The 18,910-nt window shown below is 38.6% G+C and overlaps 1 protein-coding gene across 1 annotated transcript in view; it reads right to left on the reverse strand.

The window, feature by feature from the left end:
• The window catches only part of LOC120924438 (vomeronasal type-2 receptor 1-like), a 38,060-nt gene extending 19,790 nt beyond the window's left edge, over nucleotides 1-18,270 (reverse strand). Inside the window, exon 1 of the mRNA XM_040335443.1 lies at nucleotides 18,025-18,270. Coding sequence (XP_040191377.1) covers nucleotides 18,025-18,270 — 246 coding nt within the window. The remainder of the gene's footprint in view (nucleotides 1-18,024) is intronic.
• Nucleotides 18,271-18,910: the final 640 nt, after the last annotated feature.

Consider the following 18,910-nt stretch of genomic DNA (forward strand, 5'->3'; position numbering starts at 1 on the left):
GCGTCAAAATTTAAAAAATCACGTCGTTTGCGTAAGTCGTCCGTGAATGGCGCTGGACGCCATTTACGTTAACGTCTAAACAAATTACGTCCGTGCAACGTCATTTAGCGCAATGCACGTCGGGTAATTTTCCCGACGGAGCATGCGCAGTACGTTCGGCGCGGGAACGCGCCTGATTTAAATGGTGCCCGCCCCATTTGAATTGGGTGGGCTTGCGCTGAGCGCATTTACGTTACACCGCCGCAAGTTTACAGGTAAGTTCTTTGTGAATCAGGCACTTACGCTGTAAACTTGTGGCAGTGTAACGTAAATGGATTACGTTACGCCGCCGCTGCATAGCGGAAATGTATGTGAATCTGGCCCGGAGTTTGCACAGGGTCACTCTACTACATCCTTTCCCCACAGGGCTGACTCCACCCCCTTGGTTATGTCCCACTGTTTGGAGAATGGCAAACTCTAAACCTTCGAACAACTTCAGACTGAACTGCAAGCTAAACATTTTACATACTGGCAATATGTACAGCTCCATAACTATATCAACTGCTCATCCAACTGAAACAAATACTTGCGTCAAGCAACATTTTTTGAACAGCTTTATCTTGCAGGTGCCCCAGTAGAAAAGGCAACTTCTGTGATGTACAAGTGGTTGCAATCCGGCATAAACAGGTCACCTTGCAAGCATAGGATGGATTAGGAAGTGTCCTTTAACCACTAGCCGACCAACCGCCGTTTAACTGCAGGTTGGCTAGGCTGTGCGAAATCACGTAGGTATACGTCAATTCGCATTTCACCCTGCGCGATCACCGCCGGGCACCCGCGATCCCTCGTTACAGAGCAAGAACTGGGAGCTTTGTGTGTAAACACAGAGCTCCCGGGCCTGTCAGGGGGAGAAATTACTGTTTGTTCATACAATGTATGAACAGCGATCTGTAATTTCCCCTAGTCAGTCCCACCCCCCTTCAGTTAGAACACACCTAGGAAAGATAATTAACCTCATTCATCGCCACCTAGTGTTAACCCCTTCCCTGCCAGTAACATTTTTACAGTAATCAATGCATTTTTATAGCACTGATTGCTATAAAAATGCCAATGGTCCCAAAAATGTGTCAAAAGTGTCTGAAGTGTCCGCCATAAGGTCGCAGTACCGATAAAAATAACTGATCGCAGCCATTACTAGTAAAAACAAAATATTAATAAAAATGACATAAAACTATCCCCTATTTTGTAGACGCTATAACTTTTGCACAAACCAATCAATAATTGCTTATTGTGATTATTTTTTACGAAAAATATGTAGAAGAATATGTATCGGCCTAAACTGAGGAAAAAAAATGTTTTTTTTTATATATTTTTGAGAGATATTTATTACAGCAAAAAACAAAAAAATATTCATTTTTATCAAAATTGTCGCTCAATTTTTGTTTATAGCGCAAAAAATTAAAACTGCAGAGGTGATCAAGTACCACCAAAAGAAAGCTCTATTTGTGGGAAAAATAAGGATGCCAATTTTGTTTTTTAAGCCACGTCGCACGATCGCGCAATTTTCAGTTAAAGTGACGCAGTGCCGAATTGCAAAAAGTGGCCTAGTCATTGACCAGCAAAATGGTCCGGGGCTGAAGTGGTTAAAACAAAATTCACAGATGAACAATGGCTTAATGCATGTATCTTAGCATACAAATGCTCAACCAGTACCAACACACAAGAAACATCATATAAAATTCATATAAAATCTTGATAAACTGGTGTTTAACCCCAGCCAGGTTGCATGCATGGTATCCAGAAACAACAGATGCATGTTGGAGATGTGGTAACAGTTAAGCCTCGTACACACGATCGGATATCTGATGGAATCTAATCCGATGGATTTTTTCGTCGGATAACCGATGAAGCTGACTTTCATCAGTCTTGCCTACACACCATCAGTCACAAATCTGACTGTGCCAAAACGCGGTGAAGTAAAACACTACGACGTGCTGAGAAAAAGAAAAAGTTCAATGCTTCCGAGCATGCGTTGACTTGATTCTGAGCATGCACGGATTTTTGACTGATGGACTTCCACACAGACGATCATTTTTTTCTATCGTTTTTTTATCCATAGGAAAAATTGAAAACATGTTTTATTTTTTTTCACCAATGGAAAACAAACCGATGGGGCCCACACATGATCAGTTTGTCCGAAAAAAACAGTCCATCCGTCTGTTTTCATCGGACAAACCGATCGTGTGTACAGGGCTTAAGGGTACCATGCTGCATATCTGGTGGGATTGTCCACTTGTACACATTTTTTGGAGTGAGGTATGCACACAGATCTATTCCATAACAGAGATTAGAATGAAACTCACATCGGAATGCTGCTTTTCCCTTTACCGCCGAGCGCATGCATATATGCGTCCTCGGCTTTCAGGGGTTATACCGGGATGATACCCGCAGCTGCAGGCATCATCCCGGTAACGTTGTTTAGAGCCGGCGATTGGCTATCCAGGCATAACAACCGATGTGGCTAAAAGCCGCTTGGGTGTTATGCCAGAGGAGCGGGAGGGGACTCCCCCCTCCTGCCGCCTCTCGCCGCTCTGACAGGGCCTCCCATCCCATCGGGAGACCTGGTGCGCGATACGCCGCCTCCAGTGCCTAGCCGCAGACTGGAATAAATCAGTATCCGCAATGTAAACACAGAAGCGGTGTCATGACGTCACTGAATACTTTGAAGTGCAAAGCAGGGATTGGGGGTCTTTTAGACACCCGATCCCTCCATAAAGAGTACCTGTCACCACCTATTACTTTCACAAGGGATGTTTACATTCCTTGTGACAGCAATAAAAGTTATATATTTTTTTTTAAAACACATTTTAATATTAAAAAAATAAATAAGAAAAAAAAACGATTTTTAAAGTGCCCCCCGTCCCCATGAGCTTGCGCAACAAAGAAAATGCATACGGAAGTTGCTCCCGCATATGAAAAAGATGTTCAAATCACACATGTGAGGTATCGCCATGATCGTCAGAGTGAGAGAAATAATTCTAGCCCTAGACCTCCTCTGTAACTCTAACCTGGTAACCATAAAAAAAAAGTTTATAGCATCGCCTATGGAGATTTTTAGGTACCGTAGTTTGTCGCCATTCCACGAGTGCGTGCAATTATAGAGAATAACATGTTTGGTATCTATTTACTTGGCGTAACATCATCTTTCACATTATACAAAGAAATTGGGCTAACTTTACTTTTTCATTTTTTTTATTCACGAAAGTTGCGTTTAAAACACCACTGCACAAATACCATTAATATATAATGTTTGGGGGTTCTAAGTAATTTTCTAGCAAAAAATACGGATTTTAACTTGTAAACACCAACATGTCAGAAATAGGCTTAGTCATGAAAGGGTTATTACACTGTTATCTCCTATTACTTGTTAAGCAACTACAAAAAATCCCTAGTGCGACATATGCTGAACGCAGCAAAAGCTATTATACCCAAACAATGGAAAACGACTTATGTGCCCACAGTGGCAGAATGGTTACGTGCCGTAGACTCCATTTACAAAACACATTTTTGATGTCTACCTTTTAATAGGTATTTACATGAGTCTTGAATGCTGTCCCTCCCCCTGACGACAAATTACCTGCATAATCACTGTGAGAAAAAATTGCTAGCCAAGAATCGATGCCTTCCACACCCTCATGTCCCTTACCCCCTACTCACCCCCCCCCCTCTTTCCCTCTTTCCCCATCTTTCTCTCTCTCTCTCTTTCTCTCTCACTTATCTTTTCTTTGGTCTTTTCTATCCCCCATATATAATGCTATTTTGGATAATGATCTTCAAATATTGATGTGACATTATTATCTGTGTTCTCAATTCATGACAAGGCTTGTTCTCTTTTGTATTGCTTTCTGTTGACATTGGATGGACACCCAAACGGATGACACTCTTTTGTTCAGTAGCAATTTATAACATGACATATGTTTGGTGTATTGTATGTGAAACAGTAAAACTGCTGTTGTATGCTTTGTTATCACCTTGTGATTTCTAAATAAAAATGTATTGGACAAAAAAATATATATAGGTGACTTTCACAATTTGAATTTAGAAATTCAAATTTTAAAATTTGAAATATAATAGAATAAAAAAAATAGAAAGAATGTAGATGGTTTACACAATTAGCATTTCAAATAGAATAATACAAAAAATACATCTGTCTTCCAAAATTCTAATTTAAATGAAAAAAAAAATAGAATTTTAAAAATACAATAATAGAATAAAATAAAAAGAATGTAGCTGTCTTCTGAAATTAGAATAACATTTTTTGAATAGAATAGAACATAATAAAATAAAAAGCATATAGCCCTCTTCTGAAATGCAATTTTTGAACAGAAAAGAATAGAAGAGAAAATAAAAGAATATCATTTAGTAAAATAAAAATAATATAATTTAATAAAATAAAAAGATTATAGCATTCTTCTGAAATTCTAAGTTTGAAATTTGAATTTCAAATTTTGAATACAATGGAATTGAAAGTATGTATATCATTAAAATCCATAATTTCAAATACAATAGAATAGAATAAAATCTATAGCCAAATTCCAAAATTTGAATTTCAAATTTTGAATAGAATAGAATAAAATAGAAAGAATATAGCTGTCGTGCAAAATCCAATTTCAAATACCAAAATTCGAATTTTGAAAAAATAGACTAAAAAAGATAAAATATAGCTGTCTTCCAAAAATCAAAAGTTGAATAGATTAAAATAGAATGGAGTTGAATAAAGTACAAAGAATATAGCCATTTTCCAAAATGTGTATTTCAAATATAATAAAACATAAAAATATATATCTGTGTTTGGAAATTCAAATTTTGAAATATGAATTTTGAATAGAAACAAATAGATTATACGCGCAAACCCACCGATTTTTAGATTGCAACAAGGATGAGATTAGGGTGGCTGCCCTGTTTATATCCAATCACAGAGCCCTGGTGAATGTGGGGATTTCTGGTTATTTTTTGGCTGTGCTCTCACGAGAACTGTTACACCAATTCTGTATACGTTCATCATGATGTTTAATCACCTTCTGCTTGATTGACATGTTCTTACAATAAAAAATTATTTGGAATAAAAAAATAAACAAATGGATTTGGGTAAAAAGAAGGAAATAGCCAATTTCTTACATTTAAATTTCAAATAGAATAAAATAAAATTGAGAAAATACATAACTAACTTTCAAGATTGAGGGGCAGATCCACAGAGATCTGCACCCGCGCAGCGTATCAGAGATACGCTATGCCGCCGTACCTTACCTGGCTTTAGTTCGAATCCAGAAAGATTTTGCGCCATAAGTAAAGGCGGCGTAGTCTATCTCTGGCGGCGGAATTCAAATCAGCGATTAGGGGGCGTGTTTCATTTAAATGAAGCATGTCCCCGCGCCGAATGAACTGCGCATGCGCCGTCCCGAAGTTTCCCGCTGTGCATTGCGCTAAATGACGTCGCAAGGACATCATTTTTTTTAACATAGACGTGAACTATGTCCATCCCGATTCACGGTCGACTTACGCAAAAAAAAAAAATTCAAATAAACGCGGGAACGACGGCCATACTTAACATGGCAAATCTAACTATACGCCACAAAACACCAGCTTTAACTATCCCCCAGGAAAAAGCCGACTAGAGACGACGTAAGAGAATGCGACGGCCGCGCGTACGTTCGTGGATCGTCGGAAATAGCTAATTTGCATACCCGACGCGGAAAACAACGCAAACTCCACCCAGCGGATGCCGAAGTATTGCATCTACGATCCGAAGGTGTACGAAGCCGTATGCCTGTCGGATCTAACCCAGATGCCGTTGTATCTTGGTATGAGGATTCAAACTAAAGATACGACGCGGGAAATTTGAAAGTACGCCGGAGTATCAGTAGATACGCCGGCGTACTTGCTCTGTGGATCTGCCCCTAAAATTTTGAAGTTCAAATTTTGAATAGAAAAGAATAAAGTAGAAAGAATGTAGCCGGTTTCCAAAATTAGTAAAAAAATATAACTGTCTTTCAACATTCAAATTTTACATTTCAGAATTTGAATAGAAAAGAATAGAAATAATAATCATCTTTTGAAATGTAATCTTCCCATTTTGAATATAATATAATAAAATAAAATAGAAAGAAAATAGCTGTCTTCAGAAATGAACATTTTGAAATTAGAATTTTGAAAGAATACAGCCATCTTTCAAAATTCAAATTTTTAATTAAAAAAAATAGAGCAGAATAGAATAAAAACAATGTCAACCTTCTTAAATTTTAAAATTTGAGTTTAAAATTTGAATACAATAGAATAGAAACTATATAGTTGTCTTCTAACAAGTCAAAAATTTAAATGTCAAAATATTAATTTCAAATTTAGCATTGAATATAATAAAATAGAAAAAAAAATAGAAAGAATATAACAGTTGTTTCCTTTTGAATAACATAGACCAAAAAATAAAGCATATATCTGTCCTTCAAAATTCATTTTTTTTATTTTTATTTTCATTTTAAATTCAAAACATAATAGAATATAAATAATATAGATATCTTCTGGAAATCACATTTCAAATAGAATAAAATCGAAAACAGAGAGATAGAGATGACTTCCAAAATGTAATTTTAAAATTACAACTTTTAATTCGAATAGAATAGAATAAAATGAGAAAGAATACAGCTGTTTTCCAAAATTCAAATGTCACATAGAATAGAATAGAAAAAAAATATATAGCTTACTTTTAAAAATTGAATTTTGAAATTTAAATTTTAACTTTAGAATAAAATAGAAAGAATATAGCTTGTCTGAAATTCAAATGTTGAACTTTGAATCTTGAATATAATAGAATATAATAGAAACAATAGACATTTTTTAATTTTAAGAATTTTTGAATAGAATAGAATCAATATAATCATCTTTCAAAAGTAAATAGAATAGAATAAAATAGAAACAATATTTAGCCGACTTCTGAAATTTGAATTTCAAATCAGATGAAAATATTGAATATACAAAACAAATTCTAAAAACAAATGATTGTAAGATAAGAAATATGAAGAAATGAAATGAGGAATCTAATGAAGGAATCTGAAATAAAAGAAAAAAAAAGTTTGGGTTGTGTAGATCTCTAGTAGCCCCTCCCTCATAAAGCCCAGATTGGGGGAGGGGCTGTAGTGATGGAACTTCATCCAATCACCACACAGGATCTCTGGAGCTCAGTCAGAGTGACCATCGGGGTCACCTCTCTTACTAAGGCCCTTCTCCCCACAGCGATTGGTGAGTTTGGTCAGGTGACCAGCTCTGGGGAGGAGTCCTGGTTGTGTTATTCTTCTTCCATGTGAGAATTATGGAGGTCGCTGAGCTCTAGGCACCCTTCCCCCGATGATCTGTGCCTTGCAATAATCCTGTCTCTGAGCTCTGCAGGCACTTCCTGTGACCTCATGGCCTTTGCTCTGATACATAATACATTGACCTAGCGTGTCGTGATCCTACGGGGTAAAAGTGACCGCACCAGCCAAGCAGATTCTGGCTGGAGGGGGCGCCCAGAGGCGATTCAGTTCGCATGCGTTGTGCTATACAAGTCATTCATTCATTGTCAGCTGTGATCCCTTTTATAGAGAGGTGTGCGCCTTTCCAAATCATTCCCCTCCCCTCCCCCCACAGGTGGACTCCAATCAAGGTGTAGAAACATCTCACCAACCATCCAGAGTTGGGAGGAAGCTCCTGAGATAAATCCCAAGTGTTGATGTAAAGGGTGTGAAGACTTCTGCCAATGTGACATTTTACTTTTTACTTTTTCATCCGTTAGTAACATTTCTAATATTGTGATGTCACTTTGTCATTATGGGATGCTGAGCGTAGATGAATGAGAAAACAATGAATGGAACATCTGTAGTATCATCCGGGGGGAGGGGAGGGGGAGGGGCAACATAACAACACTGAGAGGAGTGAAGGGGGATTTATAAATCATCTGTATGAGGAGAAAATCATCCATTCACCAGAAAAATTGTCCCTTTCATCATCTAAGACACGTTCATCTTATTTGTATTATAAGAAGATTTATTCCCGATATGTGACGTCTTCTAAGTTATAAAAGAGACATCCGACTTCAACATGTTGTGTCTCTATGGACAGGACTGTGCAAAAGTTTTAGGCAGGTGTGAAGAAATAATGTAAAGTATAAATGATTTCATATCTACAGATTTACTTCCTTATTTTTATCCATTTATAAAATGCAGAGTGAGGGAGGAGAAGAAGAATCCAAATCCAATCAATATTTCAATCTTCCTCATCCGATCTTTTCGGTCCCCTAATACACCCCCAGTCTATGAAGGGAATCAGTAATCCGGGTCACATCCGCTGCAGCCGCGGCTCCCAGCATGGGGTCCGGTGCGCCCCGCCCACCAATTCAGGTGTGAATCCGATCCAAAATCTTTGTCTGAATTTACACCTGAATGGGAACCGAAGACACACAGGACCCTTTTTATACCCCTGGAGCTCGATTGAGAGCCGGTCACACTCTCCTGACATGGGAATCGGATGCGGAGAAACCCACATATGTGTGACCTGGACTAATAGTCAGCAAGCAATGACTTCACATATTGAGATTGTTTTCACATTCAATTCAATTCAAATTTGATTCCATTCAAATAATTTGTTATTTCAGAAAAATGTATTTTCAATTATTTTGGATTGGTTGAAATTCGTTATTACTGTAATTAAAAAAAAAATTCAGACGCATCCAAATCTCGAAAATTTTGATTGGGAATGAAGTGAAGCGCACATGTCTGATAGTAACCCGCCCACACCAGAAGGGTCCAGGGAAGCCGATCATACACAACAATTTACACTCCATTATCTTTCTTCTGTGGAATTCAAGAGATACATGTGATAAAATAAATAAAAAAGTAACAAATAATAAAGAGAAAAAAGTAACTAAACTGATGAGAAAAAAAGTCTTGTAATGTGTAAATTATGGACAATGAGTAATAAATCTTGTGCTTGTCTGTTTAAATTTGTTATTCTAGTTATTTTTTGTTAGATTTGGTTGATTTGTATTCAGAATTTGTTTTATATGTTTTATCAAATCTTCTTCGATTTTACATTTTTTTTGTTTTGAAACACTAAATTTCAAATTGGTCAAATAAAAAAAAAAATACATTTTTTTATTCTAATGCAGCAGCCAAAATGTATACATTTTAAAAAGTCATTTTTGATTACAATGACCCTTTACATCACCTTTGGCTTAACAAAAACATCATTATTTCTAAATGATACTCTAATAACACACACAGCCTTTATTTCACAAATATGTTTACAGTTCAGATTCAAGTTTAGTTTAATGTAAAATTTTCTTATGAAATTCAAAAATTTAAAAATTCTGAAATTCAAAATTTTAAAATTCGAAATTCGGTAATTCAAAATTCGTAAATAAGAAAATCCATAAATTCTGAAATCCAAAAATAAGGATGAAAATCCAAAAATTCAAAAACCTGAAAATGTATAAAGATATTAAATAATAACTAACTAATAAAAACTTAACTATTACTATTAAGTTATAGGTATTGAAATTTCCTTTCAAATTTGGCTGTTGGTAAACATAACAAATACAAAATTATCTCAAATGACGAATTATCCAAAATAATGAATGCAGTATCTAAACAAATATAAAGTAAAAAATTAACAATAACAATAATATTAATAAAAATATATATTATTAAGATTATTTATTTTTTCATTCCATTCCATTTGTTTAGATGTGGCATACTTTATTTCGGATAATTCGTAACTTTAGATAAATTTGTAGTGGTTATATTCCCTAACAGCCAAATTTGAAAGGAAATTCCAATACTTATGATCTAATAGTTATTGTTAGTTAGTTAGTTAGTTAGTTAGTAAGGGACAGATTCACAGAACAGATACAATGGTGTATCTCCTGATACTCCGTCGTATCTGTTGTTCTATCTATGCGGCTGATTCATAGAATCAGTTACGCATAGATAGCCATAAGATCCGACAGGTGTAATTGTTTTACACTGTCGGATATTAAGATGCAATACCGCGGCCACCCCTGGGGGGAGTTCGCGTCGTAAACCAGCGTCGGGTATGCAAATTAGGAGTTATGGCGATTCCCGACGGTTTTTCACGTTCGCTACGTCGCCGCTAGTCTAGTTTCCCGTCGCAAAGTTTTTTTGGTGCCTTAACTTTACACAGCAATCCAATTGCTGTATAAAGTATGGCCGTCGTTCCCGCATCGAAATTTAAAAAATAACGTCGTTTGCGTAAGCCGTCCGGGAATACGGAATTACGCTACGTGCGCCGCCGTTCGAAAGAATGACGTCACTTCACGCAAAGCACGGCGGGAGTTCGGAAATGCAGCATGCGCGGTAGGTCCGGCGCGGGAGCGCGCCTAATTTAAATGGCACACGCCCATTTGAATTGGCCCGCCTTGCACCGGAGGCCACCGGCGTAGGTTTTCATCGCAAGTGCTTGGTGAATCAGGCACTTGCGATGAAAAATTGCGGCGGTGTAACGTATCTACGATATGTTATGCCGCCGCTCTTCTATGTGAATCTGGCCCTTAGTTAGTTAGTTAGAATTTGGGGATTTTTTTAATTTCGTTTTTTATTTCTTATTTTTGCAGTTTCAATTTTTTTTTAATTTTGATTTTCCGAATTGTCAAAATTTTCAGACTTAGAATTTTTTGAATTTACGAGCTTTCAAATTTATGAATCTTTGAAGAAAATCTGATTGCATTTATTACGTATTTCGAATTCCAAATTTCCAAATTTTCTAATCTCCAAATTTCTGAATTCCAAATTTTCAAATTTTCTAATTTATGAATTCCAAATTTTCGAATTTATGAATTATACAATTTACAAATTTCTAAATTACGAATTTTTGAAATTTAACTAATTATGATTTTTTTTCGATTTCCGGATCTTCAAATTTACAAATTTCGAATTTTATGAATTCAGGATTTTCAAATTTTCGAATTTATGAATTTTCAAATTTCCCCAAAACGTAAGTCAAAACTTATGAAACAAAGATGAAAACTGGCAAATTTTTCAGCAGTGCACATATCTAGTATCAGGGACACACACAATTTTATATCATGACATGTTGGGTATTTACTGAACACAATCTCATATTTTATATTTTATTAAAAATTGGGTAATATATTGCATCTGTGTGCACTAAGATTTACTTTATTGTATTTTTATAATATGTATTTGATAAACTGTTTCATTAAAAACATGTGACATAAAACTACCAACATTTTATTCTCCAGGGTCTCTGCTATCGGACAACATAGGATGTTTAGGGGGTAACTAATCTTCAGTAAAAGTGATGAAGGTGATATTGTAGAAGAAATGGCGCACATTTGTAGGATGAATGGTGTGATGTGATTGGTTAGGAAATGGTCAGGTGGTGTGCGGTGATGACATCACAAGGAATCTCATTCTGTACTATTTTATGGAATGAAATCTCTTTTGATGTCCTAATCATTAGAGGTGAACCTTGAGTGAATGAATTCTCATAAGATGGAGATGGTGATTTCTAGAATAGGTAATACACGGTCACATGACAAAGGTCACATGACAAAGGATAACACTTTCCACTGACAAACATCACCTGATATTACAAAGTTCAATCCCATTACAACTTTATCAGACAAGACATGAAATGACATGGAGTTGGGTAAAAGGTTTTCCTAATGACACGTCAGCCTTAGGCCCCATACACACGACCAAACATGTCTGCTGAAACTGGTCCGCGGGCCAGTTTCAGCAGACATGTTCGGTCGTGTGTAGGCCCGAGCGTGCAGGATTCCAGCAAACATTTGCCCGCCGGGCCTTTTCCCAGCGGGCAAATATTCCTGGACGTGTTTTAAAACAGTCTGCTGGAATCCTGCCCGCTCGGACATGTTCGGTCGTCTGTACAGACCTACCGTACATGTCCGAGCGTCCGCCATCCCTCGCATGCGTCGAATGACTTTGACGCATGCGTGGAAGCATTTAACTGGCAGGCCCGCCCATGTCGCCGCGTCATCGACGCGGCGACACCGCGGACACGCCCCGCGTATTGTTTACGTGCGGATTTCTGTACGATGGTTAGTACAGCCATCGTACAGAAAGCCCCGGGCAGACATGTACGGTGAAAACGGTCCGGCGGACCGGTTTCATCGTACATGTTTGCCCGTGTGTACACGGCCTTACATTACATAGACATATTATAATAAGAAAATATACAATTAATAATTATCTTATCATTTCATAAATTCTTCCTCATTACCTCTATGACATTCAGGAAGGGATTCCATCTACTTTATCAGAGCCGCCGATCCCTACAATCCCTCCACTAATCTCTCCCTGTGCACTTTATATCTTCCCTATCACAGATAAATGACATGTCACTATGGCCACTGTGACCTCACCCTATTATAGAGGGGGAGGGGCCATCCAAAGCCTTCCTTATTGGCCTTGTAAGTCAGATGACCTGAGTTCAAAGGTCAGGAAGTGCATTATGATAATAGTGATTTCTGTCTGACAATTCCGGCACTGATGAGGATTGTGCTATTCTGGGATGTCTGATTGTTTCATTCTAATCACATTACAAATAAAATAAATGTGTTTTCCTAAAAAATCCTCTACATCTTACAAATTCTGCCAGGGGTGTGTAGACTTATGAGCACAGCTGTAGCTCTGCCCCTGTACTGTATATACATGTAATATAGAGAGAGCTCTGTCTGTACAAGATTACATCATAGAGGATTATGGGAGGAACAAGAGGACCATTGTAGGGGATATTCTCACCGGATTTCAGGGCAGCAGTGAGGCCCGGTAATGTCACCCCCTCCTCTTGGAAGCCGGACCTCAGGTAATTTTGTTTTGTTTTTTCATTAATTTAAATTTTTCATTTTTTTTAAATCTTCTTTGCAGGACTTTTGGCTTTGGGGTGAAAGTTCACTTTACATGGAAACATTCAAAGATTCCTGGGCAACCTGCATCAGTAAAGATTATTTGGGGAATCATGTAACCGGGTGATTTATGGGCAAGATTTGTGGGCAGAACATTGTCACCCCATAATTCATAAAAAGTGCCCAAACCAGGACTTTATATTAGTGTCACCAGCTGTTATTTTCATGAAAACTAAAAATAGGTTTTATATGTAATGTTGTCATTTTAACACCTTCCTGTATGACCTATAGCAGAATGACAGCTGGGCAGGGGCTTTCCCGTTCTGAGAGTCATATGATGACCTTCAGAACAGGCCGCTCATGCGCGCGCCCCCAGGCATAGCAATCAGTAGTGCAGTGTCCCTCAGACACACCGCATCACCAATTTCAGTAAAGAATATGAAACTGTGGTATAGCCTCTGGGAAACATATGTGATAAGTTGTAGATCTGTAGAACCTTCATCCAAAAATTTGAGAAATAGAGATCGGACTTGTTTGGAGGGTATTACTCCATCTTGCTGCCCCCAGCCTGTCCCACTGCAGGGGCTAGGTGATTTCCCTGGTGAGAGAGACCTCCTCGCTATCACAAGGGTTGTCTCCCTCACTTGCACACACCCTGGTATGGGAATTGCCCGTTGACCTTAGGAACTGTGCGCATGCACATGCGCAACATAATCGCGCACGGTGTCACATGGGAGATCTTACTCAGTGACGTCATTCGTCTGCGACGGCCGGCTTGAATAGATGTCACTGAGTTGGGGATTTAAAAGCTGTTTGTGTCATGGATGCTGGACCCCGGGAGTACAGGTCATCCACAAGGAACATGTGAGTCTACCTTGGAAACTATCTTCTCCATTGCTATATCCTTGCCCTATCTGATCCCTTTACTTCATTCCCCATCCCTCCCCCCCTTTCCACCACTCCTTTTCATACTCCCATTGTCTCCTTCTTCTGTTTCTTGAATTGTTCGGTAGCCTTCTCTTGCCCCCTTCACAACCCTCCCTTCCCCTGCCTCTTTCCCCCTTTTCTCCTTCCCCTCTCCCCCTTTTGTTCCCTCACTTCCCCCTTCACTATCCAATCTTCCTCTTTCCCATTTCACCTTCACTTCTACACTCCATCTGACCCCCTCTATTCTTTATTTTTTCTGATTTATCGTCCTTTTTCCCCCATATCTTCTCCCCCCCCCCCATATTTTCATCCTGTAACTGTGTGTGTATGTACGTATGCATAAATATTCAATTATGTGTGTATGCATACATTCTTACATCTTTTTCACTTTGGGGGTCTCCTCTTGTTTTTATTTTCAACTGTTACGGCACGTACTGTTTCACAGGCACCTACCACGACCTCACACCACTCCCCCTCCCCTTTTCTCACTTCTTGGACCCTTTATGGACTATTTATACTCAATCAATTTATCTCCCTTTTTATTACCCTACAGGTATAATAATTTTCTAGTGAGCTTGTCCATCACTGGTACATCCCCCCTAGTCAACCCTGAAGAAATGGCAGCACTTTAGGATCGATCAAAATTCTTATTTAATAAACAAACATCCCAAGTGTTTACAAACATCCCCCCTTAGTCACCGAGGGGGACCGTTTTTTTTGGTGGCATCAATTGTCCCTGTTTGGCAAGGGTTTTAGGTAAGCAGCTAGGCTCTCTTTCTCCCCATGTACATTGCATTATTGTCTTTTATGTATAAGATTGCACTATGCAAATGTATAGTTGCCTCATTAATCTGTCCACCAATTAACATCACAGATATTCTCCTGACAAAGCAGCAACAGTCCGCAAAACTAGTCAATATGCTTCTTGCAACCCATAATCCCATTGTGATTTCCCCCCTCCTGGGATTGCTATTTTGGTGATATGTATGGATTGTCATTATATTTTTAATGTGTATGTGACTTTGATTTGTGTTTTATTGATTGTATATTAATAACATTATTTCTATTTTTCTACATATGTCTCTATCCCTGACTTTACCTTCTCAACTTGTACTGGGAAGGTCCAGTAGCCCCTACCTTTCGGAACTTTGGTTGGGGACCAAACAAGTCTGATCTCTAAATCTCAGTAAAGAGCCTATGATGTAGGCTCTTTATTATGTGGTCAGATGTGTCCAATAAAAGCTCAACTCAGTGTAAATAGGAAATGCTGGTTATTGACATTCCCCGCCTCACACTGACAGCATGCTTTCCTCACAGGGGCGACCTGCCCCATCACTAATGCCTGTGTGTGCCTGAGTGACTCATTCAATGTGGGAACACATACTGTTAGGTGTTAATGTTGTCTGTTGTGATGTAAATGAATCTAGTATGGCTTCTAAGGATCTGTCATTGTGTTGTGCTAATTGACCCTGTATTGTGTGAAGGTCTATTGATGATAAATGTGTATTGTGAGTTAGCAGACAGCCTGAAGGTCAGGGGGGTGAGACATCAGCCGTAGTTAATTAGCTCATGTAAATTAAGTCAGAATGTCTGACTAAAAGATGTGTATTGAGGGGACTCATTAGGAACCATTGTATAATGTTGTGTGTGGAGTTGGGTCATTGTTCATTTTGGTTACTAACTGTATATAAGAGCCTGATTTTCTCAATAAAGGGGTATTCATGTGGAACCTCAAACAGAGCTGTGTGTCTCGTTATTGGGGTTCGTTTGCCTGACTGTGGAGTGTCGATAGCTGTCTTGGGTTCGGGAATGGAATATCTTAAACGGTGTTAACCCCTGTCCCATTTGGGGTTCTGTTACAGCAACCTATCAGTGCTGTCCTGAGTGACCCTGCCCCTTCTGACATCGTGTGACTTCAGAGGGGGGCGGGGGTCATCCGGTTACATCACCATATATATATATATTATATATTAGTATAGATACTAAACTGCCTGCACGCCACTAACTAATCTGCCTCTGGCTAATGTTTTTTCAATAATGACACAATATATGGAAGCCGTGTAAGCACCCTTATATAGTGTGGGGCGTGGACCTAGCCCCCTGAGCCATGATTGGCTAATGGCACGCTGCCTTGGTCCAATCAAGGCTCTCACAGCAGAGCATGCTGTTATTGGCCAAAGCATACAGGTCAGGTGCATGCTTTGGTCAATCATCAGACATCAATGCACTGCGATCTCGCAGTGCATTGTGGGGCATTCCACGACGCTCAAATATGCCCCAAACTCCCCCTAATGTGCGGTATTCGCCAAATGGGCGAACACCTGATGTTCGAGTCGAACTTACGTTTGACTCGAATATCAAGCTCATCCCTACTCCTCATCAATGCCCATCAGTGCAGCCTCATCAGCGCACATCAGTGAAGGAGAAATATGACTTTATTTACAACATTTTATAACAGAAAAACTTTATTTTCAAAATGTTCAGTCTTGTTTCATTTCTTTAACAAAAAACACCAGTGGTGATTATATACCACTAAAACAAAGCTCTATCTGTCTCCAACAATTATAAAAAAAATAATAATTTGGTCCGGGTTGCATGACCGGACAATTGTCAATTAACCACTTCCATACCGGGCCATAGTAATATGACGCTGGCAGGAAGCCTCCCTCCCTCTGGGTGGATGTCATATGACGTTCTTTCTTCCCGGTGACATCGCTCGTGACCTGTGTCCACCTCCTTTCAGAGGTGAGGAGACTGATGTGTGTTCCCAGTACAGATGAATACAGATCGGTCTTCTCCCCTTGTGAGTCCCCTACAGTAAGAATCACTCCCAGGGAACATATTAACCTCTTCAGCGCTCCCTAATGTTAACCCCTTCCCTGCCAGTCACATTTACACAGTAATCAGTGCAGTTTTATAGCAATAATCGCTGTATAAATGTGAATGGTCCCAAAAACATGTCAAAAGTGTCTGATATGTCCGCCGCAATGTCACGGTCACAATAAAAATCGCAGATCGCCACCATTACTAGTAAAAAAAAAATGCCATAAATCTATCCCCTATTTTGTAGATGCTATAAGTTTTGCACAAACCAATCAATACACGCTTATTGTGATTTTTTTACATACAAATATGTAGAAGAATACGTATCAGTCTAAACTGAGGAAAAAAATGTTTTTGTTTTTTTTTTAAATTGTGATATTTATTAAATCAAAAAGTAAAAAATATTGTGTTTTTTTTCAAAATTGTTGCTCTTCTTTTGTTTATAGTGCAAAAAATAAATACCGCAGAAGTGATCAAATTCCACCAAAATAAAGCTCTATTTGTGGGGGGGAGATTTAATTTGGGTACAGTGTTGCATGACTGCGCAATTCTCATTCAAAGTGCAACAGCGCTGAAAACGAAAAATTGGCCTGGGCAGGAAGGCGTGAAAGTGCCCGGTATTGAAGTGGTTAAAGTTTATATGAGATATAAGTGGTCGGGTTACATCAACATGCTGGAATTCTTTGGATTGCAGTGCTGGGGAACATTTTCTTATGTGTCCTGCCTGTGTGCTCAGATCTTTACACCCAATATCCAGGACCAATATCTGTCTTCAACTACTGACTCTTCAATTGTCATCACATTATCTGCTGTTTTTTTTCTATTAATTGAGATGTACAGCAGGCAGGCTAGAACCTCAACCACATAGTGGTCACCTCCATCCAATGGTATGGCCTCAACACCCACTAATCTAAAGATCTAATGATTTGTTGTAGCCTTGCCTGCCATGCCATAGTTTGCCTGATCAAGACAGGAACAGCCTTAAAAAGAAAAAAGTTAAAATAATGTAAAAAATATAAAAAAGGAAAATTATAAAGTATATTCTTTACAATTTTTAAAAAAATCATAAAAACCATAACAAGACAATGATGGCGGGTGGGAAATGACTGGGTCTAGACCAATGATTGGCTCTCACTAATATCAAAGGTGAAGTTTCTGCCTTTTACGGGGTCTCTGGTGAAGATCGGGGGTGTGTACTTAGACTTGGTTCCTTGGTCCTTTTTGTGGCCCCCACCCTCTCCAATGTACAGATAGCACAGAGGGGCCACTATTCACTTCATCCATGGGAATCTGGTTCTCTCTGGCCTTCAGAAATGGTCTTTGTAACCCATTAGAGACACCCCTCTTTCTACTCTCACCTTGGTCATATTCCTTGTAGTCATCACCTCTGCCAGGCAACACATCAATATTTTTACTGCATTGCTTCCCTTTCTTTTGGCTCTTGTTTCAGGAGGGGGGAGGGGTTGGTGTTTGCATTTCTTTTCAGGTATATTGATTATTATTGGGTGATGATAGGACTTCTCTTTTATGCTGAACTGATTTTCTTCGTAGCAGGACTTCTCTATAGAAAAGTGTGATTTTGTTTCCTGTGTCACTGACTGCATTTGTCTATGTAGATCTGAGTTCTCCGGATGATTTTTTATATACAACAAGCGCTCTATGACCAACTTATCCATTGAAGAGGTCAGACTTATAAGGTGAGCGAATGATGGATTGGGGGATTTGTGAAGAGATGGTTTAACCACTTCAATAACGGGCATTTTCCCCCTTCCTGCCCAGGACAATTTCAGCTTTTAGCGCTGTCACCGTTTGAATGACAATTGCGGGGTCATGTAACGTTCCACCCAAACAATTTTTTTATAATTTTCTCCCCACAAATGTAGCTTTCTTTTGGTGGTATTTGATCACCTCTGGGGTTTTTATTTAAAAAACAAATTATGTGTTTCTGTCATAAAATGTTATTGTGTTGCGCAACACAATATTTTCTTATTTATTCACTTTGGTTTTGTGCACCTCACGTGTCTGCAGCTTATCTTTAGTATTTTATATGGTTTTAGTAATAGCGCTGTAGTACCTTTTTACATGTCATAAAATGTTGTTTTCTTCTTCACTGACGGGGCACACATGAGGTGGCACTCCATACATATTAGTGAATAGCTGCTTTTATATTCAGGTCAGGTCTGAACAGAATTATGTAACATTTTGGGAAAAATATACAGCCAAGAAGTCCAGAACTTGAGGCCA

The sequence above is a fragment of the Rana temporaria genome, chromosome 1, assembly GCF_905171775.1.
Source record: "Rana temporaria chromosome 1, aRanTem1.1, whole genome shotgun sequence".
NCBI lineage: Eukaryota > Metazoa > Chordata > Amphibia > Anura > Ranidae > Rana > Rana temporaria.